Source organism: Pangasianodon hypophthalmus, chromosome 25 (assembly GCF_027358585.1).
Source record: "Pangasianodon hypophthalmus isolate fPanHyp1 chromosome 25, fPanHyp1.pri, whole genome shotgun sequence".
Lineage (NCBI taxonomy): Eukaryota > Metazoa > Chordata > Actinopteri > Siluriformes > Pangasiidae > Pangasianodon > Pangasianodon hypophthalmus.
The window spans coordinates 390,501-415,000 of record NC_069734.1 but is presented as its reverse complement, the minus strand read 5'-3'; the positions used below and the strand labels follow the sequence as shown (position 1 = coordinate 415,000).

Sequence of the window (24,500 nt, the reverse complement as noted above, 5' to 3'; positions counted from 1 at the left end):
TGTGTGTGTGTGTGTGTATACTGTATAAATGTGTGTGTGTGTGTGTATAGTGTATAAATGTGTGTGTGTCTGTATAGTGTATAAATGTGTGTGTGTGTGTGTATAGTGTATAAATGTGTGTGTGTGTGTATACTGTATAAATGTGTGTGTGTGTGTATACTATATAAATGTGTGTGTGTGTGTATAGTGTATAAATGTGTGTGTGTGTGTATACTATATAAATGTGTGTGTGTGTGTGTGTATAGTGTATAAATGTGTGTGTGTGTGTATACTGTATAAATGTGTGTGTGTGTGTATACTATATAAATGTGTGTGTGTGTGTATAGTGTATAAATGTGTGTGTGTGTGTATACTATATAAATGTGTGTGTGTGTGTGTGTATAGTGTATAAATGTGTGTGTGTGTGTATACTATATAAATGTGTGTGTGTGTGTATAGTGTATAAATGTGTGTGTGTGTATACTGTATAAATGTGTGTGTGTGTGTATAGTGTATAAATGTGTGTGTGTGTGTGTATAGTGTATAAATGTGTGTGTGTGTGTGTATAGTGTATAAATGTGTGTGTGTGTGTATACTGTATAAATGTGTGTGTGTGTGTATACTGTATAAATGTGTGTGTGTGTGTGTATAGTGTATAAATGTGTGTGTGTGTGTATACTATATAAATGTGTGTGTGTGTGTGTGTGTATAGTGTATAAATGTGTGTGTGTGTGTATACTATATAAATGTGTGTGTGTGTGTGTATAGTGTATAAATGTGTGTGTGTGTATACTATATAAATGTGTGTGTGTGTGTGTGTGTATACTGTATAAACGTGTGTGTGTGTATACTATATAAATGTGTGTGTGTGTGTGTATAGTGTATAAATGTGTGTGTGTGTGTGTATACTGTATAAATGTGTGTGTGTGTATACTATATAAATGTGTGTGTGTGTGTATAGTGTATAAATGTGTGTGTGTGTGTATACTGTATAAATGTGTGTGTGTGTGTGTGTGTGTATACTGTATAAAGTGTGTGTGTGTGTGTGTGTATACTGTATAAGTGTGTGTGTGTGTGTATACTGTATAAACGTGTGTGTGTGTGTGTGTGTATACTATATAAATGTGTGTGTGTGTGTATAGTGTATAAATGTGTGTGTGTGTGTGTATACTGTATAAATGTGTGTGTGTGTGTGTATACTATATAAATGTGTGTGTGTGTGTATAGTGTATAAATGTGTGTGTGTGTGTATATAATTCAACGCATTTGAAGTTCTTTATTCTAACATAACATACGTAGCCACTAAAAATAAGTCTACCCAGGTGATTCCAGTAATTATTATTTACAGACCCCCAGGGCCATATTCTGAATTCCTGTGTGAATTTGCGGATTTCATCTCTAACCTGGTTGTTTCTTTAGACAAGGCATTAATTGTTGGAGACTTTAATATTCATTTTGATAATCCAGATGACCCTCTGAGAACAGCAGTTGTGTCCATTCTAGATTCTGTAGGGGTTAATCAGAATGTAATAGGACCCACCCATAGTGGTGGTCACACTCTTGATTTAATACTAACATTCGGATTAAATATAGAAAATATAGTCTCATGTCCACAGTCTGAAGCTATCTCAGATCATTACCTCATCTCATTTAAAATGTGTATTAATCATAGTATATGCACCTTGCCACGTCACCATGTCAAACGTACGTTCACGTCAACAACTGCACAAAGTTTTATCAGTAATCTCCCAGATTTATCAACCATGATTGGATCACCGTCTGATCCCGAACAACTTGACCAGGCAACTGAATGTTTAGAATCAACGTTCTGCAACTCGCTAGATAAGGTAGCTCCACTTAAAAGAAAAATAATTAGGGAGAAAAAGCTAGCACCCTGGTATAGCGATCACACACGAACTTTAAAACAGACCACTCGAAAACTAGAACGTAAATGGCGTCAAACTAACTTGGTAGTATTTCAAATAGCATGGAAGGAGAGCCTATTGAGCTATAAGAAAGCTCTTAGTGCTGCTAGATCAATGTATCTCTCCACCCTAATTGAAGATAACAGAAATAATCCTAGATTCTTATTTAATACTGTAGCAAAATTAACTAGGAATAAGACCACAATAGAAACACGCACACAATCATTATATAGCAGCGATGACTTCATGAATTTTTTCAATGGTAAAATTGAAAATATCAGGCTAGAAATTCAGACTATTAATTTAAAACCGGACAGTTCTATAACTAACCCTGTAGATGATAATATGATAATATTAGATAAACAACTACAACGCTTTAGTCCCCTTGAAGAGACTGAACTAATTTCACTAATTTCATCATCAAAATCATCAACCTGTATGCTAGATCCTTTACCTACTTGTTTCCTCAAACAGATAATTCCTGAAACAATCAAACCTCTTTTAAAGATAATCAATTCTTCCCTTAGCATTGGCTATGTACCTAAATCTTTTAAATTAGCAGTTATCAAGCCCCTGATTAAAAAACCTGACCTCAATCCCTGTCAACTGTCCAACTACAGGCCAATATCAAACCTCCCCTTTATTTCCAAGGTCCTTGAAAAGGTTGTAGCACAGCAGCTATGCTCATACTTACATAGGAATAACATTCATGAAATGTATCAGTCAGGATTTAGGCCTCATCATAGCACAGAGACAGCACTGGTAAAAGTTGTAAATGACTTACTACTGGCCTCTGATCAGGGTTGTGTCTCCTTGCTGGTGCTGCTTGACCTTAGTGCAGCTTTTGATACCATTGATCATGCTATTCTCCTCAATAGACTAGAAAATGTAGTAGGCATTAAGGGAACAGCCCTTTCCTGGCTCAGGTCTTATTTGACTGATCGTTATCAGTTTGTAAACGTAAATGGTGACTTCTCTTCTCATGCTAAGGTAAAGTTTGGTGTTCCGCAAGGCTCTGTTTTAGGCCCACTGCTCTTTTCTTTATATATGCTACCTCTGGGCAAAATTATTCGTAAGCATGGTATTAGCTTCCACTGTTACGCTGATGACACACAGTTGTATGTTTCAGCAAAGCCAGATGACAGACACCAGCTTAATAAAGTTGAGGAATGTGTAAAAGACATTAGAAACTGGATGCTTATTAACTTTCTCTTACTTAATTCTGACAAGACAGAAGTACTTGTACTAGGACCACATGCAGCTAGAAGTAAGCTTTCTGATTACATAATAACTCTGGATGACCTTTCCGTTTCATCATGTGCAGCAGTAAAAGACCTTGGTGTGATTATCGACTCTAGTCTTTCTTTTGAAGCTCATGTAGATAATATAACTAGGATTGCTTTCTTTCATCTCAGAAATATTGCTAAAATAAGAAATATATTGTCGCTACACGATGCAGAAAAATTAGTTCATGCTTTTGTTACCTCTAGGTTGGATTATTGTAATGCCTTACTGTCTGGATGTTCCAGTAGATGCATAAACAAGCTCCAGTTAGTCCAGAATGCAGCAGCGAGAGTCCTTACTAGAACCAGAAGATATGACCACATCACCCCTATCTTATCCACACTGCATTGGCTCCCAATCAAATTTCGTATTGATTATAAAATACTACTATTGACCTATAAAGCACTAAATGGTCTCGCGCCACAGTACCTGAGCGAACTTTTGGTCTTTTATGATCCGTCACGCCTACTCAGATCAAAAGATGCAGGCTATTTGTTGGTACCTCGAATAATGCGGGCTACAGCTGGGGGTAGAGCTTTCTCATACAAAGCCCCACAGTTATGGAACAGCCTTCCACTTAGTGTTCGGGGCTCAGACACAGTCTCAGTGTTTAAGTCTAGGCTGAAAACATATTTGTTTAGTCAAGCCTTTTGTGAATAGTTTTCTTAGGTACAGGGGCAGGTCTGGAGGGTTTCACAGGCATAGAGTGTTGTGGTGAAATGGGATGTTTGGATGCTGTCGCCCCCCCACTCTCACACGTTCACTCAGGTTTGTCGACGGTGGAGTGGCTGGCTGCCTTATGTCCCAGGGTGCCCTCATGTCTGTGTTAGCTTCTGGCTCTCCCTTTCAGTTATGCTGTCATAGCTAGTCTTGCCGGAGTCCCTGCTTGCACTCTGCATGCAAAGTACATCGTGCTTAACCATTAGAGGACAAAAGCTCACCTAACAATCTCTTCCTTTCTCTCCATCTCTCTCTCTCCCTCACTCTCTGTCGAGCTACACATGCTACTTCTGAGATGCCAATGATGCCAGTGATCCTGACCCCTTCTGCTCCTCCTCGCTGCCTGACCCATCCTGATGCCCTACTTCTGGTTGGAGTTCTCATCGGTTGAGTTCGCTCGCTGCTGCTGGGGGTGGCCCCATATGGACTGCCTGAAGAACTGTTTGGATTGCTGGGGATGGTGCCACCTGGGGGCTGTGGAGATGGCTTGGGGATCACATATGGGGAGCTGTACTGTAATGGCTTGGGACTGCGATTGCTGTAGTGGCTTTGGGGCTGCAGTTGCCACGAGCAGCTTCGTACTCAGGACTCCATCAGTGGACAGTGGATAGATTTTAACCAGCCGGACCTCTTGCAAATACTGCGATGAATTTATTGGTTGCACAATTGCACTATTTGTCCATATAGTACACAATAGAAGGGATTTATTTATAATTGCACTATCCGTTGCACCCAGATGAGGATGGGTTCCCTTTTGAGCCTGGTTCCTCTCAAGGTTTCTTCCTCATATCATCTCGGGGAGTTTTTCCTTGCCACCGTCGCCACTGGCTTGCTCATTAGGGATAAATTCACAGTGATAAATTTAAATATTTACAATATATTTTTGTGAATCCATTTATTTCTGTAAAGCTGCTTTGTGACAATGTCCATTGTTAAAAGCGCTATACAAATAAAATTGAATTGAATTGAATTGAATTGTATACTGTATAAATGTGTGTGTAGACTGTATAAACGTTTGTGTGTGTGTGTGTGTGTGTGTATACTGTATAAACGTGTGTGTGTGTGTGTGTGTGTGTGTGTGTATACTGTATAAACGTGTGTGTGTGTGTATACTATATAAATGTGTGTGTGTGTATAGTGTATAAATGTGTGTGTGTGTGTGTGTATAGTGTATAAATGTGTGTGTGTGTGTACTGTATAAATGTGTGTGTGTGTGTATACTATATAAATGTGTGTGTGTGTGTATAGTGTATAAATGTGTGTGTGTGTGTATACTGTATAAATGTGTGTGTGTGTGTGTATACTGTATAAACGTGTGTGTGTGTGTGTATACTGTATAAATGTGTGTGTGTGTGTATAGTGTATAAATGTGTGTGTGTGTGTATACTATATAAATGTGTGTGTGTGTGTGTATAGTGTATAAATGTGTGTGTGTGTATAGTGTATAAATGTGTGTGTGTGTGTATACTGTATAAATGTGTGTGTGTGTATACTGTATAAATGTGTGTGTGTGTGTATACTGTATAAATGTGTGTGTGTGTGTGTATAGTGTATAAATGTGTGTGTGTGTATACTGTATAAATGTGTGTGTGTGTGTGTGTGTGTGTGTGTATAGTGTATAAATGTGTGTGTGTGTGTGTATACTGTATAAATGTGTGTGTGTGTGTATACTATATAAATGTGTGTGTGTGTGTGTGTGTATAGTGTATAAATGTGTGTGTGTGTGTATACTATATAAATGTGTGTGTGTGTGTGTATAGTGTATAAATGTGTGTGTGTGTGTGTATACTGTATAAATGTGTGTGTGTGTGTGTATAGTGTATAAATGTGTGTGTGTGTGTGTATAGTGTATAAATGTGTGTGTGTGTGTGTATAGTGTATAAATGTGTGTGTGTGTGTATACTATATAAATGTGTGTGTGTGTGTATACTATATAAATGTGTGTGTGTGTGTGTATAGTGTATAAATGTGTGTGTGTGTGTATACTGTATAAATGTGTGTGTGTGTGTGTATACTATATAAATGTGTGTGTGTGTATAGTGTATAAATGTGTGTGTGTGTGTATACTATATAAATGTGTGTGTGTGTGTATAGTGTATAAATGTGTGTGTGTGTATACTGTATAAATGTGTGTGTGTGTGTATAGTGTATAAATGTGTGTGTGTGTGTATACTGTATAAATGTGTGTGTGTGTGTGTATAGTGTATAAATGTGTGTGTGTGTGTATACTATATAAATGTGTGTGTGTGTATAGTGTATAAATGTGTGTGTGTGTGTATACTATATAAATGTGTGTGTGTGTGTGTGTATAGTGTATAAATGTGTGTGTGTGTGTGTATACTATATAAATGTGTGTGTGTGTGTGTATAGTGTATAAATGTGTGTGTGTGTGTGTGTGTATACTGTATAAATGTGTGTGTGTGTGTGTATACTATATAAACGTGTGTGTGTGTGTGTATAGTGTATAAATGTGTGTGTGTGTATACTATATAAATGTGTGTGTGTGTATACTATATAAATGTGTGTGTGTGTGTGTATACTGTATAAATGTGTGTGTGTGTGTGTATACTATATAAATGTGTGTGTGTGTGTGTATAGTGTATAAATGTGTGTGTGTGTGTATAGTGTATAAATGTGTGTGTGTGTGTATACTGTATAAATGTGTGTGTGTGTGTGTATAGTGTATAAATGTGTGTGTGTGTGTGTATAGTGTATAAATGTGTGTGTGTGTGTATACTATATAAATGTGTGTGTGTGTGTGTATAGTGTATAAATGTGTGTGTGTGTGTATACTGTATAAATGTGTGTGTGTGTGTGTATAGTGTATAAATGTGTGTGTGTGTGTATACTGTATAAGTGTGTGTGTGTGTGTATACTATATAAATGTGTGTGTGTGTGTATAGTGTATAAATGTGTGTGTGTGTGTATACTGTATAAATGTGTGTGTGTGTGTGTGTATAGTGTATAAATGTGTGTGTGTGTGTGTATAGTGTATAAATGTGTGTGTGTGTGTGTATACTATATAAATGTGTGTGTGTGTGTGTATAGTGTATAAATGTGTGTGTGTGTGTATACTGTATAAATGTGTGTGTGTGTGTGTATAGTGTATAAATGTGTGTGTGTGTGTATACTGTATAAGTGTGTGTGTGTGTGTATACTATATAAATGTGTGTGTGTGTGTATAGTGTATAAATGTGTGTGTGTGTGTATACTGTATAAATGTGTGTGTGTGTGTGTGTATAGTGTATAAATGTGTGTGTGTGTGTGTATAGTGTATAAATGTGTGTGTGTGTGTATACTATATAAATGTGTGTGTGTGTGTGTATAGTGTATAAATGTGTGTGTGTGTGTATACTGTATAAGTGTGTGTGTGTGTGTATACTATATAAATGTGTGTGTGTGTGTATAGTGTATAAATGTGTGTGTGTGTGTATACTGTATAAATGTGTGTGTGTGTGTATACTGTATAAATGTGTGTGTGTGTGTGTGTGTATACTGTATAAACGTGTGTGTGTGTGTGTGTGTACTGTATAAATGTGTGTGTGTGTGTGTGTGTATACTGTATAAACGTGTGTGTGTGTGTGTGTATACTGTATAAGTGTGTGTGTGTGTGTATACTGTATAAACGTGTGTGTGTGTATACTATATAAATGTGTGTGTGTGTATAGTGTATAAATGTGTGTGTGTGTGTGTATACTGTATAAATGTGTGTGTGTGTGTATACTGTATAAACGTGTGTGTGTGTGTGTACTGTATAAATGTGTGTGTGTGTGTGTGTGTATACTGTATAAGTGTGTGTGTGTGTGTATACTGTATAAGTGTGTGTGTGTGTGTATACTGTATAAACGTGTGTGTGTGTGTGTGTGTATACTATATAAATGTGTGTGTGTGTGTATAGTGTATAAATGTGTGTGTGTGTGTATACTGTATAAATGTGTGTGTGTGTGTGTATAGTGTATAAATGTGTGTGCGTGTGTGTGTGTGTGTATACTGTATAAATGTGTGTGTGTGTGTGTGTGTATACTGTATAAACGTGTGTGTGTGTGTGTGTGTGTGTATACTGTATAAGTGTGTGTGTGTGTGTGTGTGTGTGTGTATACTGTATAAGTGTGTGTGTGTGTGTGTGTGTGTGTGTATACTGTATAAACGTGTGTGTGTGTGTGTGTGTATACTGTATAAGTGTGTGTGTGTGTGTGTGTATACTGTATAAGTGTGTGTGTGTGTGTGTGTGTGTGTATACTGTATAAGTGTGTGTGTGTGTGTGTGTGTGTGTGTGTGTATACTGTATAAACGTGTGTGTGTGTGTGTGTGTGTGTGTGTGTGTGTGTGTGTGTGTGTGTACCAGGTAAGACGAGGTTCTTCAGGATCTCTGTGCCGGACGCTGTGGCGTTTATCAGACACACATGTGCACTTTCAAGAGCATCCTGACCATGATCTCCCCATAACCTGTCATTAAACACACACACACACGTAAATATAAACATAAACACACACATATAAACATAAACATCAACACACACACACACACACACACACACATATTTATACAGTACACACACATACACACACACATCAACACACACACACACACACACACACACATACATATATATAAATAATACACATCAACACACGCAGCAGCAGGCAGTGTGCAGAAGCGTCACTGCTACACAATAATGTTATAGTGATGTAAATATATAATGTAATAATAAAGTAAATATATAATGTTATAGTAAAATAAATATATAATGTTACAGTAAAATAAATATGTAATGTTATGCTGCAGTAGATATATAATGATGTAGTAAAGTAAATGTAAAATGTTATAGTAAAGTAGATATGTAATGTTATGGTGCAGTAAGTATATAATGTTATATTTATATATTATATGTATATATTATAAAGTGCTGTGTTTTGCAGTAAACGCAGCAGGACAGTGCTCTACACGCGCTCACTTCAGCCCTAAACATCTAAACAGGCAGGAAATGTGAGATTAATTCATTATAAATAAAGAATAAAGCTTCATTAAAAGTGGCTCTTCATCCCTTACCTGAGCTGTCGGTCGTATCTTTGCTCTTTATTGGGTTTGTGTTCGGCCATGCCGGCTCAGCTCCTGCACCAGCAGCTCTCTCTCTCTCTCTCTCTCTCTGTCTGTGTCTCAGTGAAGCGCTGCGGCTGCGTCCCAAACCGCTCACTGCCGCCTACATACTGCACTACACAGGGGGAGGAACAGCAGCTTCCTACTCCCTGACGTAAATTCAGCCATCTACATCTACAGACTACAAGCATAATGACAAACTTTACACCGTCTGATTAAAGCTTTTAGTAAAAATAATTACTCTGCAGCATTTTAACTGCACACTATTTAGTGCGTTAGTGTGCGGTTTGAGACGCAGCCATCGCTCCCGCTACAGCCTTTCCTCGGCTAATCCACTGAACGCACATAAACAAAGTTTAGCTTTTATTATACAGGATAACTACGATTAATATCCGTTATATATAACAGTTTCAAATTAATACATTTGTCAGAAATTGATTTACTATTAATATTTTAATAAAAATCTGAAAACTGTGCACCCCTAAACTCAAAATAATGGATTAATCCACCGGTGATGTAAATACCGGAAAACATTTTGCGGCTTTACTCTTCTTCTGTGCCGCTTTATCGGTATACAGGCGGAATACTGCCCCCTGGTGTTTGATTATAAAATTACAGAGCAATGATTTAACTTTTTCCTTTTTTTTTGTACTAAACTGAATGAATAAGTAAATAAATGGACAGTAGGGGCAGTAGAGGGTACCGTATATAATAAACAGTACCGTTGCTCGGATGGAAGCTTTAATATTTCATTATCACCTGGAGATATGAATGTAGTGAACATTTAAAGTGTGTTTAAGGTACAACAGAGATTTTTAAAGGTTAATTATGCATTAAAAATTACTTAAATGTTCACTACAGTCAATTTCCCAAGTAAAAAAAAAAAACATAATAAAAGTACAAAAGATGAAAGATGTCTCCTTAAGGAGATAAACAACGTCAATTCAGTCGTTTCTTTGCACAGTAACCTGAGAGTCAAGTGGCTTTTATTGTGATTTCAACCATAAACAGCTGGAACAGTACACAGTGAAGCAAACACAGGACTACATAAAGACCACACACACCCACACGGGACTACGTAAAGACCACACACACACCCACACAGGACTACGTAAAGACTACACACACCCACACAGGACTACGTAAAGACTACACACACCCTCACAGGACTACGTAAAGACTACACACACCCACACAGGACTACGTAAAGACTACACACACCCACACAGGACTACGTAAAGACTACACACACCTACACAGGACTACGTAAAGACCACACACACCCACACAGGACTACGTAAAGACTACACACACCCACACAGGACTACGTAAAGACTACACACACCCACACAGGACTACGTAAAGACCACACACACACCCACACAGGACTACGTAAAGACTACACACACCCACACAGGACTACGTAAAGACCACAAACACCCACACAGGACTACGTAAAGACTACACACACACCCACACAGGACTACGTAAAGACTACACACACACCTACACAGGACTACGTAAAGACTACAGACACACCTACACAGGACTACGTAAAGACCACACACACACACACAGGACTACGTAAAGACCACACACCCTCACAGGACTACGTAAAGACCACACTCACCCTCACAGGACTACGTAAAGACCACACACACCCTCACAGGACTACGTAAAGACCACACTCACCCTCACAGGACTACGTAAAGACCACACTCACCCTCACAGGACTACGTAAAGACCACACACACCCTCACAGGACTACGTAAAGACCACACACACCCTCACAGGACTACGTAAAGACTACACTCACCCTCACAGGACTACGTAAAGACCACACACACCCTCACAGGACTACGTAAAGACCACACTCACCCTCACAGGACTACGTAAAGACCACACACACCCTCACAGGACTACGTAAAGACCACACACACACCTACAGGACTACGTAAAGACCACACACCCTCACAGGACTACGTAAAGACCACACTCACCCTCACAGGACTACGTAAAGACCACACACACCCTCACAGGACTACGTAAAGACCACACACACACCTACAGGACTACGTAAAGACCACACACACCCTCACAGGACTACGTAAAGACTACACACACCCTCACAGGACTACGTAAAGACCACACACACCCTCACAGGACTACGTAAAGACCACACACACCCACACAGGACTACGTAAAGACTACACACACACCTACACAGGACTACGTAAAGACCACACACACACACACAGGACTACGTAAAGACCACACACACCCTCACAGGACTACGTAAAGACTACACACACCCACACAGGACTACGTAAAGACCACACACATCCACACAGGACTACGTAAAGACTACACTCACCTACACCGGACTACGTAAAGACTACACACACACCCACACAGGACTACGTAAAGACTACACACACACCCTCACAGGACTACGTAAAGACCACACACACCCACACAGGACTACGTAAAGACCACACACACCTACACAGGACTACGTAAAGACCACACACACACCCACACAGGACTACGTAAAGACCACACTCACCCACACAGGACTACGTAAAGACCACACACATCCACACAGGACTACGTAAAGACTACACTCACCTACACCGGACTACGTAAAGACTACACACACACCCACACAGGACTACGTAAAGACCACACACACCCACACAGGACTACGTAAAGACCACACACACCTACACAGGACTACGTAAAGACCACACACACACCCACACAGGACTACGTAAAGACCACACTCACCCTGACAGGACTACGTAAAGACTACACACACCCACACAGGACTACGTAAAGACCACACTCACCCTGACAGGACTACGTAAAGACTACACACACCCACACAGGACTACGTAAAGACTACACACACCCACACAGGACTAACTAAAGACCACACACATCCACACAGGACTACGTAAAGACTACACACACACCTACACAGGACTAAAGTAAAGACGTGTGTGTGTTTGTGTGAGTGTGTGTGATTGTATGAGTGTGAGTGTGTGTGTGTATGAGTGTGTGTGAGTGAGTGTGTGTGTATGAGTGTCAGTGTGTGTGTGAGTGTGTGTGTGAGTGTGTGTTTGTCAGTGAGTGTGAGTGAGTGTGTGTGTGAGTGTGAGTGTTTGTGTGAGTGTGTGTGATTGTATGAGTGTGAGTGTGTGTGTGATTGTATGAGTGTGAGTGTGTGTGAGTGTATGAGTGTGAGTGTGTGTGTGTGTGTGTATGAGTGTGAGTGTGTGTGTGTGTGTGAGTGTATGTGTGTGTGAGTCTGTGTATGAGTGTTTGTATGAGAGTGTGTGTGTGAGTGTGAGTGTGTGTATCAGTGTGTGTGTGTGTGTGTGTGTGTTAGTGTGAGTGTGCGTATGAGTGTGTGTGTGTGAGTGTGTGTGAGTGTGTCTGTGTATGAGTGTCAGAGTGTGTGAGTGTGTGTGAGTCTGTGTGTGTGTGTGTGAGTGAGTGAGTGAGTGAGTGAGTGTGAGTGTGTGTATCAGTGTGTGTGTGTGTGTGTGTGTTAGTGTGAGTGTGTGTATGAGTGTGTGTGTGTGTGAGTGAGTGTGTATGTGTGTGTGTGTGTGTGTGTGTGTGTGTGTGAGTGTGTGTGTATGAGTGTGAGAGTGTGTGAGTGTGTGTGAGTCTGTGTGTGTGTGAGTGAGTGAGTGAGTGTGAGTGTGTGTGAAAGTGAGTGTGTGTATGAGTGTGTGTGTGAGTGTGAGTGTGTGTGAGTTTGTGTGTGTATGAGTGTGTGTGTGTGTGTGTATGAGTGTGTGTATGAGTGTGAGTGAGTGTGTGTGTGTGTGTGTGTGTATCAGTGTGTGTGTGAGTGTGTCTGTATGAGTGTGTGTGTGTATGAGTGTGTGTATGAGTCTTAGTGTGTGTGTATGAGTGTGAGTGTGTGTGTATATCAGTGTGTGTATGAGTGTGAGTGTATGAGTGTGTGTATGAGTGTGAGTGTGTGTGTGTGTGTGTGTGTATCAGTGTGTGTGTGAGTGTGTCTGTATGAGTGTGTGTGTGTGTATGAGTGTGTGTATGAGTCTTAGTGTGTGTGTATGAGTCTGAGTGTGTGTGTATATCAGTGTGTGTATGAGTGTGAGTGTGTGTATGAGTCTGAGTGTGTGTGTATGAGTGTGAGTGTGTATGTGTGTGTGTGTGTATGAGTGTGTGTATGAGTGTGAGTGTGTGTGTGTGTATGAGTGTGTGTATGAGTGTGTGTGTGTGTGTGAGTTTATGAGTGTGTTTGTGTGTATTAGTGTGTGTATGAGTGTGTGTGTGAGTGTGAGTGTGTGTGTATGAGTGTGTGCGTGTGATTGTGTTTATGAGTGTGTGTGTGTGTGTATGAGTGTGTGTCAGTGTGTGTGTTTGTGTGTATGAGTGTGTGAGTGTGTGTGTGTGTGCGTGTGTGTGTGTGTGTATGAGTGTGTGTCAGTGTGTGTGCGTGTGTGTGTGTGTGAGTGTGTGTGTGAGGGGAGCGTGGGGTCGTCCACAGTGCTGGTGGCTGTGTGAGAGAGGTGCATTATGGGGCAGTAACATGTGGTAAGGGGCTGTAGGGGCAGTAGAGGATAACGGGGGAGGGGGGTTGGGGGCTATAGGGGGCAGCAGGAGAAAGTGGACTGCATTAGTAATGACTCCAGTCTGGTCAGGGGGTAAAGAGGGCCATCAGCAGGGCAGGAGTGGGGGGTTGGGGTGAGGGTGGGGTATTTAGGGGTGAGGGTGGGGTATTTAGGGGCAGTAATGAGAAGTAAAAACACGATTCAGAGTGTCAGATGTTCAGTAAAGTCACTTGATGGATGTTTATTAAAGTCACGTGACCACGAGTGATTTCTCACAGTGACGTCGAGTGACTCCGAGTCTGACAGCTGAAGCGTGAGTGAATAAATACGCGAGTAGATGAATAGTGTTCTTGTGATGTTCTACAGCGTGTCACACACAGCAGGTGGAACTTTTCTTCTCCATGATGAAGCTCTGAGGACGAGACGAGCCTGTTGTGTCCTCGTGTTAATAACAGTGTGAGGAGTCGCAGCTCTTCAGAGGAACTTCAGTGAATTATAGATGTTTAAGACGTGACGTCTCTGCTCCAGACACAAAATAAAATCACTGATTCTGACATAGGAGTGTGTTTAGTGTCATACGCAGGCCTGAAGAGTGTGTGTGTGTGTGTGTTTAATCTGCACCTGCTGCTTCTGCTGTGTGTGTGTGTGTGTGAGGAACAAAAGCGGCTGTTGAGGGTGTAGCAGCTGCTGGACGTCTGCTTCGGGGTAACACCCCCCCCAGCTCTGTTCACTTTAACCCTTTAAAAATACTGCCACCGTTCAGACCACAGTGTTCCACTAAACCCAGCCTGAGCCTCGTAATATATAAAAACCTAACAACGTAAACTTCACACCCGGTGGACCGTCTCTCAGTCTGGGCCGAACTGCTGATTGTAGATCATCACTGACTTACAGATCATTAGAAATGATTTCAGAGACTGACGCAGCTCTATGGATTCTCACTACACTTGTGTAATTGTGTTTTAATTCTTGTGATTGTGTGTAAAATCAGAAACCCTGTAAATACACAATTTCACCAATGATATTAAATAAAGATTGAACTGAAACTGCAGATTCTTCAGAACGCTCGGAAATAAATCATGAATAATTCAGCATCTGAACACCAGCTGTCTCCTAATGACTCTCTAATTAATCACACTGACATCTAGTGGATTACTGAGTGTGTGTGTGTGTGTGTGTGTGTGTGAACAGACATTACAGGATGTTTTATTGTCTTAAATGTTTTGTTCTGTTCAATCCTAAATAATCAGTTAAATTCTTACTAAAACTTTAACAAAATTAAAAACAGTCCTAAAAACTAAAAACAGCTGAAGTTTTGCAGGAAGAGACTGAATGTGATTTTTGAAAGACAGAATTTATTTATTTATGTCCTTAATTTCAATCTGAATTATTCCCTATTTTACTATTTGCTCTCAAAGCTTCAGTTCTTTGTCCATCTGCACTGTGACTCTCCGTCCTGAGCTCTGAAGCACGTGTCTGAATGTGAGCGGATAATAACCGTGTACACTTCACAATTCATCCTGCTGCTTATTTTATCAGCAGTAAATACAAGAGACCCAGTTCCACTGGCAGCCGTACACGCCCACGCCGGGAGAGGAGGTGATTCGCTTCAGATCATGAGCAGCTCTTTCCCTTCTCCATGCTCTTCTCTTCCCATCATTCTGCTACAAGTTCATCTTCATCTCATCTGTCCATAGGATGTTGTTCCAGAACTGTACAGATGTTTTCAGATGTTTCTGGCAAACTCTAATCTGGTCTTCCAACTGTTATGAAGAGGTTTTCTTCACCAAAAAAATCTAAGAATTCTTCAAATAATTCTTCTGTCCTCCACCACAGCTGTTTTCTATGGTCTTCCGGGCCTTTTGGTGTTCCTGAGCTCGCCAGCGCTTACTTTCTTTTTAAGAATGTACTGAATAGTAGATTTGGCCACAGCTAATGTGTTCTCTCTGATGGGTTTGTTCTGAATTTGCAGCCTAATGATGGTTTGCTTCACTGGCAGCTCTTGGGATTTCATAGAGAGAGAGATAACAGCAACAGACTCCACATGCAAGTGACACACTTTAATCAACTCTAGACCTTTTATCTGCTTTCCTGTAAGAGAAATAATGAGGGAATAACACACACCTGGCCATGGAACACCTGAGCAGCTAACTGTCCAATTACTTCTGGTCCCTTAAAAGGGGCGGGGCTACACATATAAACAGTGCTGTAGTTCCTACACCCTTCACCCTATTAGGACGTAAATCCCTCAGATTAAAGCTGAAAGTCTGCACTTTGAGCTCATATTCAGTTTTTAATTTCACCTCCAATACACTGTGGTGGACAAATAAACACACTTTCGTGTCAGTGTCCAAATATTTCTGGACCTGACTGTACATCAAACCCAAAAACAGAAGATGAAGCCGATGTGTAGCTGAACCTGAGCAGGGAGAATGAGAGACTCTCAGTGCGTATGCATTTAGAGCTTTATTTAGATTTATAAAATACACAACAGTAGCAGCATGACATTAAAAAAAGATCATTTTGGTAAAAATCTCAGGATACAACCAGAGGATAAAAATTTTCAAAATAAAATCCCAGTCCTACAGGATTTAAAGCCGTTTCCATGGTGACCTGGGCCTTCCTTAGAAAAATAGCATAATTCACCTTAACACAAACAAACACCCCCGAGTGTGAAATATAAAATCTAATCCATCAAAAATCCTTTGTGTGTGTGTGTGTGTGTGTGTGTGTGTGTGTGCGCGTGTGTCCCACCTCCGTTATAGCAGCATTCAGGCCCTGAGGCTCTCTGAGGATTCGGTAGGCGGGCTGCGACTCGGTGGATCAATAATACATGTTTAAAAATTCAGAATTAAGCGGTTAGGAGTCTGCAGAGATCAGAATAAAAAGTTGTGCAGGTTTCTCAAAGCTGATCTGAGAACAGCATGGCTGTGGGTCGTGTCCCAATCCACACAGCTGAAGCGGAGCAGCGGTCAGGACGAAGAGTCCTCGGGTTTCTCGCTGCTGGGGGGCGGAGTCAACACTCCGGGCGGGACGGGCGAGGTCTGGCCATGTTCCAAATCCTCCAGCTGATGAGAGTGTACCTTTCCCTAAAGGGAGCAGAACACAAAGAGTCAAAAATCACATCCTGATAATCTGTTGCACGATACACCACAATATTCAGACAATATTACAGCACAGGCTTTAAATTACAGTCACCTTCCCCCGTGTTCCCCTGCGAGCAGGCTGCGGAGGAGGCAACATTTTCAGGAAAAAAAATAAAAATAAAATAAAATTCTGTTAAACAAACTGTCTTTCTAGTTAAATAAATCCAAAGTCAGCATCATGTGTCCATCATGTCTCACTAAAGACATTACTCGTATCTAGTCTAGGAATCGCTCTTTTTTAATCAAAGGTTAAGGGTAAAGGTTAACTGGAGGTTAATTGGTTGGTAAAGGTTAATTAAAGGGTAACTGGAGGTTAATTGGATGGTAAAGGTTAATTAAAGGGTAACTGGAGGTTAATTGGTTGGTAAAGGTTAATTAAAGGGTAACTGGAGGTTAAGTAAGGGTTAAGCAGCAGTTAGAGAATCAGGGATTTTTTTTAAGATGATAAATTTAAAAATGTTTTGGCTGCAATATCCGCCACTCTTCTGGGAAGCTTTCCACTAGATGTTGGAGCGTGGCTGTGGGGATTTGTGTTCATTCAGCTACAAGAACATTAGTGAGGTCAGGCGCTGATGTTGGGATGTCGAGGAGGTCTGGGGTTCAGTCGGTGTTCCAGTTCATCCCAAAGGTGTTCAGTGGGGTTGAGGTCAGGGCTCTGTGCAGGACACTCGAGTTCTTCCACTCCAACCTTCACACACCACGTCTTCATGGAGCTCGCTTTGTGCACAGGGGCATCGTCATGCTGGTACTGAAAGGTTTTTCGCCAAAGTGCTGCCACAAAATCGGAATCATACAATTGTGTGAACTATCTATATACTGTATCCAGTAGCATTAACATTAACGTTCCCCTTCACTGGAACTGAGGAGCCCAAACTGAGGAAAACACCTCCAGATCATTATCCCTCCTCCACCACACTTTACTGTAGGAACTCTGTGTTCTGGTATTTAACGTTCTCCTGACGTCCACCAAACCCAGATTCATCCATCACACTGCGAGGTAGTGAGGCGTGATCCATCACTCCAGAGAAGACTTTTCCACTGCTCCAGAGTCAGTGCTTTACTCCACTCCAGCTCATGCTCAGCGTTGTGCACAGTGATCTTAGGCTTGTGTGAAGCTGCTCAGCCATGAAACCCATTTCATGAAGCTCCTGACGCACAGCTCTTCTGCTGATGTTTCTTCCAGAGGCAGTTTGGAGCTCTGTACTGAGTGATGAGAAAGAGGACAGGCGAATTCGGCGGTTCCCCTCCGAGAGTTTGCGTGGTCTGATGCTTCGTAGCTGAGCTGTTGTTGTTGTTGTTGTTGTTGTTGCTGCTGCTGCTGCTGCAGGGCAGAAATTTCACAAGCTGACTCGGGGTAAAGGTGGCGTCCGGTGACAGTGACACGATTAAAATCAGGGAGATCTTCAGTGCGACTCATTCCACTGTCTGTCTGTGGAGCTTACACGGCCACATGCTGGATTTTATTCACCTGTTAGCAGCGGGTGGGGCTGAAACACCTGAACTCAATCAACAAGAGGGGTGCACATACTTTTGGGCTTATAGTATAGATATAAATTAAAGATGGAAAAATTTCTAACTTGTTTATTTAATACATTTATGTATATATTTAATTTTTGCTCCATTTTAATGAACATAATGTTCCAAGTTGAGAGAGTATAAGCATGATTAAAAACCAGACTTGTGAGTGTGAGTGTGTGTGAGTGTGAGTGTGAGTGTGTGTGAGTGTGTGTGTGTGTGTGTGTGTGTGTGTGTGTGTGTAAGCCATGTCTCTCACCAGCCAGTCCAGGTAGGGGGCGTGGCTCTGGATGTTGTGCATGTTCTCTGCTGGAATGCCTTTAAACGTTTTTTGGGAGGAGCTTCCAACTTCACGTATCGCCATCGCAAATGGCACCATCCACCTCACACAGCGCTCCACATCACACCACTTCACCCCTGACACACACACACACACACACATACACACGAAAGAGATCAGTATTAAGTGTTTGAGGATATTAGGTGATTAAATCTGAAATAGTTCATATCAGTAGTATATTATATGGTGATGATGTCATTCAGGTAGAGCAAAAAAACACCCATGTGCATATCTAATTATTTCAACAGCTTTCACTATTCACTTACTTTCATTCGCTGTAGTGCTGATTTAACACCATGAGAGATAAAACAAACCTTAAGTCTTCACATGAGCCTTACTGTGGAGACGAAGCTTTAGAGGTAGACGTGTGTGTGTGTGTGTGTGTGTGTGTGTGTGTGTGTGTGTTTTCTTACCAGAGACCTTCATGATGAGTTCCAGAGAAGAGAAGTGGAACAGAGCTGAAGCTGCCAGCAGGCTGGAGGAGAACTCCAGACTCCTCACATCCAGAATGCACAAATCCAACAGCTACACACACACACACACACACACACACACACACACACACACACACGCACGTTACTAGCGTTATACCTTCCCTCAGTGAGAGCTGTATCAGTGTTAAACCACATACTGTATTTCAATACTACTTTAACAGACTCCGCCCCTACACATACATAACCCCGCCCACACACCTACACTTACATAACCCCGCCCACACCCAGCCCTGCCCCACCCCTACACATACATAACCCCGCCCACACCCAGCCCTGCCCCGTCCCTACACATACATAACCCCGCCCACACACCCATCCCCACCCCTACACATACATAACCCCACCCAAACATACATAACCCCGCCCACACACCCATCCCAGTCCCTACTCGTACATAACCCCGCCCACACACCCATCCCAGTCCCTACTCGTACATAACCCCGCCCACACACATGCCCAGCCCCGTCCCCACACCCTTCACTTTATCTCAGTCATCCTTTTTGAAAACTAGTAGTCACACGCTGTGATGGAGCTGAAACTCCTGGCCTTGATGATGATGATGATGAAGAAAAAGCTGGAGTTTATGTTAAATATGATCAGCTGTGAGAAGTACAGCATTAGGAACACTCGGGACTCACCTCAGCGATCTGTACGAACGTGGTCTGAGGAAACTGTGGCATGAGAACTTCAGTGAACTCCTTCAGATACGCCATCTGCATGTAGATGTTCAGCCACGACACCGGCGTTAACGGACTCAGACTCCAGTTCAGCTCCTGAGACACAATCATCATTCATTAAACTTAAAATCACGAGTCCAAATAAAACGAAACAGTGGCAGGAACTGTTCCTGCTGTGGGGTGTGTTCATGTGATATAAAACACACGTCAGTGATCATTTACTCACTAAACAGGTTTAAACTGCAGGTAAAAGAGTCGGTTATTTAGTGAAGCTGCATTCGACCAATCAGAGAGTATTCAGTAGGCAAGCTCCGCCCCTTACAGCTCTGGAGCAGGAAGTGAACTACAGTCATCCACAGTGACCTTAGTGTCCAGTGAGTGTGTGTGTGTGTGAGAGTGAGTGTGTGAGAGAGAGTGTGTGTGTGTGTGTGTGTTAAACTTCACTTTATTAACAAACAGCATTTCAGTTTTAAAAAGTGTAAACAGTTTACCTTCATGATGATGACCTCCATGCTGAGGATCTCCTCCTCCGTACACGCTCCATCCGTCACATACGCAAACTGGTGCACTTTAGGAGGATAAATCTCCTGTGACAACAACAACAACAATAATAATAATAATAATAATAATAATAATAATTATAATTATCCTGGAGCCATTTAAGCTCAGCTCACAACTCAGATGCAAGTGATTTAGTACAAAACACAAAAGAAAGATTTTTTAATAATTATGGAATATATACACACAAGTACACGATAAAAATTAGAGCAGATTCCATTTTTGGGAACTAAATTGATGATAAATTCTACAAGAGAGATATTAGACATGTTAATTAAAGAAAAAAATTAAATTAAATTTCATAAGGATTAAATGTGAACAGACGGGACCCGGTCTGAGGAGGTCCGAGTGAGCGCTCATCATGTTTTGTTTGTTATTTTTATTATGAATAATTTTAGGAGATTAGAGAGACGCACCTCCATCTTAGCGGCGATGAAGAGAGCAGAAATGCCAATGAGCTGCAGCGTGGACTTCTGCACGTTCTTCTGTGTGGCCATGAAGCGATCGAAATAATCCTGACCTAAATAAAACGTCTCCCTGTGGAGTTTATACACCTCACACACCTGAGAGACAGAGAGAGAGAGAGAGACAGAGAGAGAGAGAGACAGAGAGAGAGAGAGAGACATTTGACACATGAGACATTTGACACATGAGACATTTGACTAAAAAATAAATCCTGTCTGTTTGTCTAAGACTTTACTATCAAACCTAAATATAATAATCCACACTGTGTGCTGTAAAAATCCTGTTATAGTAACCACACACTCACACACACACACTCACACACACACACACACACTCACACACACACACTCACACACACACACTCACACACACACACTCACACACACACACACTCACTCTAATCTACACATTGTTAATTAGCATGATGTCCAGCACTTTGGTCATCTGCTGTGTTTAATCTGCTGTGTAAATGTTCTCCAGGTGATTAAATCTGATTAAAGCCTCGCCCCTCATTAATGAGACTGATTACAGTGAGGGTGTGTTAATCTCTGCCTCACACACACACACACACACACACACACCTCGATTAACCAGTCCAGCAGAATGGCCCTCATTTTGGGCTGCAGGTTGGGGTGTCTCTCCATCACATGCACATTGTGGAGGTAAAGTTTATCTTTCTTCAGCAGGTTGCTCCACACGTCGTCTTTACTCGCCCAACTGAAAGCACAGCACGAGTCAAATTTAAATAAAGTGATAAAACAATAAGTTTGTCATACAACAGTTTTTATCACTCTGTTTCTGAAAATATCTCACGCTCACACGAAAACAGTCACATGATCACGCCAGCGTGGCGACAGTACACCAGAGCGCTGTATTAATCGCCTCAGGAACAACGTTAAGATCTGCGCGTTGAGGTTTAGAGACGGAGAAGAGATTCGTAAATTAGAAATCGTCCCACCAGCTGAAGGTTCTCCGAGTCTTTAAAGCTTCATTTTCACTGAGCCAAAATGCCAAAAGTAAAACTCGACAAAACTGAAACACGCTGGGTGGAAACGCGCTCTGAATGATTAATTATTTCTTCGCTGATTTGCATATGCAGGTTTACTGAACGATGCTGAACTGGAGGCTGGAGGTTTCTCCTTCTCTCAGTGCAAAGCTGCCACGGCTAATCGGCTACGCTTAGGGTAAAAATGAGCACAGGATTTCTCTTATTTGAATATTGGAATATTAGAAAACCGAATCTCCGCCCCGACGTGAGCACTGGGGTCGTGTCGAGGTCACACAGCTGTCTCCAGCTTTAAATCATCACGTTTTCACACACTGGAATGTTGACAAGCCGATACACCTTGCTGTAGGGGGCCAATATTTTATATTCTGATAGAAAAATGTAAAGCAGCCTGATGAGTCTCACCATAGGGCAGGCAGGGGCGAGGGCCGTGTCGGGGTGACGAAAACACTCCTGCTGGCGTAGTGTGTGAATCCCACGCTGCCGATTCCAACCGGTTTATCCGCCTGGCGTGGAGAGGAGGCCGCCGTCTGATCCCGGCACGTCTGAGCAAGCAGAGAGAGAGAAAGGAGAAGCGTTCTTAACGGAATAAAACACCACATCCATCACAAACCGACAGGAATTAATGGGCCAGTGTAAACACACACACACACACACACACACACTACAATACCATAAACAACTATCTATTCACAACACACACACCCCCCATGACCACATCTCTCTCAAACACACACACACACACACACACACACTTGAATTCATGTAACCAAGCATTTGGAGACAAATTCAGTTCAGGAAGATGTTTAAAGAGGACACAGTGCTCATGGAAATGTTCAAAAAGAATGTTATAATGACAGGGTTTAGGAAAGAAAGGCTGCAGTGTGTTTATGCAAAATCACCTCCTGGGGCGGACACGGCTTCTTTCTCGTCTGCGCCTCTGTAATTTCCTCATCCGGATCATGTAAGTGCTGAAGATTGTTAATAAAGTGAATTATTAATTAGTTTCATTAAAGTTTCAGTTATAATGAAGATATTCATCACACAAACACGTGATAAACTTCTCACAATAGCAACATCTGCTTTCCTCTTCCTGGAGCGAGCCGAGCTGGGTTTAGGAGCTTCATCCGTTCTGCTGTTCACTTGTGTGTTTAACCTGAAAGAAATATTTTATATCATTAATAATTCTGTGTTAAAATCCCAGAGAGCTGAAATAAAGCTCTTCACCTCCAACATGCAGCTGCTTCACCACACACACTCTCAACTCACACTGAGATTAAAGTGAATAAAACCCACACTTACACACTCTTACTGGGCATTATATCCACAGGGCTGTGTCTCTACACCTCACAGAGCCTGAAAAACAACGCTGGAGTAGTAAAAGGGAAGGTTTTCAGCATTTCAGACACTTTTTCCCGACGGTTTTGTGGCCTTTTTCTCTCCCAACCCCCCACACAAAGGCCTCATGAGCACAGCAACATGAACACCCGCAAAACCACTCTCCATAACCCCTCAACAACCCCTCCACAACCCCAGCACAGGGCTGAGACAGGGCTGAGACAGGGCTGAAGGCCAGAGGATGAATTCATGTCGCTGAATTGAGTCTTAAATGGATGTAATGAGGGAAGAGAAAATGGCCGCTCGCTTCTGTTACACATTATTATTATTATTATTACTTTATTAACAAAGTGTGCAATATTATTTAAAATGCACAAGAGAAAAGAGTTCTGAAGAAGCGTGTGGTCATCTGGGTGAAGTTAGAGATTAAAGTTTAAAGTGAGAGATTACAGGAAGAGGAGAAGAGAGGAGGAGTGCTGCTTTACCTCCAAACCGCGCGTGCAGGAAAAACTTCAGATGCAGAGAAGTTAAGATCTTTCACACACCATCTTCATCTTCATCATCTTCATCATGCCTGTGATCCTGTGTGTGTTCAGGAAGGTGTGCTCCTTATTCCCCGTGTGTGTGTGTGTGTGTTATGGTGTGTGTTATGGTGTGTGTTCCTCTCCTAGCTGCTCTGCTCTCAGCCTCATTTTGCGCCTTTGCCTTTATAAACTGCGCAAACTCGCGGCGCGCGACTCAAAAACAGACATGCTTTTTAAAAAAGAAATAAATAAACTTGTAATATTAAAACTTTAACAATAAAATAAACACTTCCGGAAGTTTAAATTCATCCTACAACGCCATCACTCCTCTCTGACTCCTGCCTCTGATATAAAACATTTACTTTATAAACACTTTCCCTACTTTTTGCCGGGTAAAGGGGCGTGACCGGGGTGACGTCACGTTGGCGCTGAAGACGTCATCCCGGAAGTGACTGTGAGCACGTGGACAGCTGTGTCAGGAAGTAAACAAAAAGCAGCTGGGGCTCAGACAGGAGGCTAAAGTGGAATAAAGTGAAATAAAGTGATATAAAGTGATATAATGACTAAATACTATCCATGTGCTTTTCATAAACCAGTATTTTAATTATTCTTACAGTCCGGAATCTGGAGAAAAAGCGATTTATATTACATTCATTATCATTTTTAAATGAAACTTTGTGTTTCATAGCGAATCAGCAATCAACTTCCAGTTCTCACTTAATTTATTATTTATTATTTATTAAAAAGTGATAGAAGAACGAATGTAATAAAGCTAAGGTGTGTGTGAGTGAGTGATTAGACCTCATTAATACAGTGATGTTCTCCAGCAATAAGAGCCTTCA

The 24,500-nt window shown here is 41.5% G+C and overlaps 2 protein-coding genes across 3 annotated transcripts in view; both read right to left on the bottom strand.

Annotated features, from left to right (window-relative positions):
• Nucleotides 1–9,236, bottom strand: part of nae1 (nedd8 activating enzyme E1 subunit 1) — a 79,256-nt gene extending 70,020 nt beyond the window's left edge. Inside the window, exons 1-2 of the mRNA XM_053229573.1 lie at nt 8,959–9,236; nt 8,251–8,354 (exon numbers count right to left, since the gene is read on the bottom strand). Of these exons, the coding sequence (XP_053085548.1) occupies nt 8,251–8,354; nt 8,959–9,008 (154 nt within the window). The 5' untranslated portion in view covers nt 9,009–9,236. The remainder of the gene's footprint in view (nt 1–8,250; nt 8,355–8,958) is intronic.
• A 6,806-nt stretch (nt 9,237–16,042) lies between these two features.
• ccne1 (cyclin E1) lies at nt 16,043–24,061 on the bottom strand. 2 transcript variants are annotated; one of them, XM_053229603.1, is made up of 12 exons: nt 23,620–24,061; nt 23,099–23,165; nt 22,865–22,952; nt 22,699–22,767; nt 22,202–22,341; nt 21,372–21,507; nt 20,742–20,888; nt 20,259–20,354; nt 19,729–19,863; nt 19,010–19,121; nt 18,516–18,673; nt 16,043–16,684 (listed from the first exon to the last, which is right to left on the bottom strand). In XM_053229603.1, the coding sequence occupies exons 2-12, from the start codon at nt 23,113–23,115 to the stop codon at nt 16,568–16,570; spliced, it is 1,215 nt and encodes a 404-aa protein (XP_053085578.1). In that variant the 5' UTR covers nt 23,116–23,165; nt 23,620–24,061; the 3' UTR covers nt 16,043–16,567. The 2 variants fall into 2 exon arrangements, with proteins under 2 accessions (XP_053085578.1, XP_053085577.1); XM_053229602.1 differs by having other exon boundaries at nt 23,099–23,152; nt 23,620–24,059.
• Between the last annotated feature and the right edge of the window lie 439 nt (nt 24,062–24,500).

Excerpts from the sequence above, each read along its gene's own strand:
- ccne1 (XM_053229603.1), bottom strand. Across the intron at positions 19,864-20,258 it reads TGGAGGTCATCATCATGAAG|GAGCTGAACTGGAGTCTGAG; the intron begins GTAAACTGTTTA and ends ATTGTGTCTCAG. Across the intron at positions 19,122-19,728 it reads CGTTCGTACAGATCGCTGAG|CTGTTGGATTTGTGCATTCT; the intron begins GTGAGTCCCGAG and ends GTGTGTGTGTAG.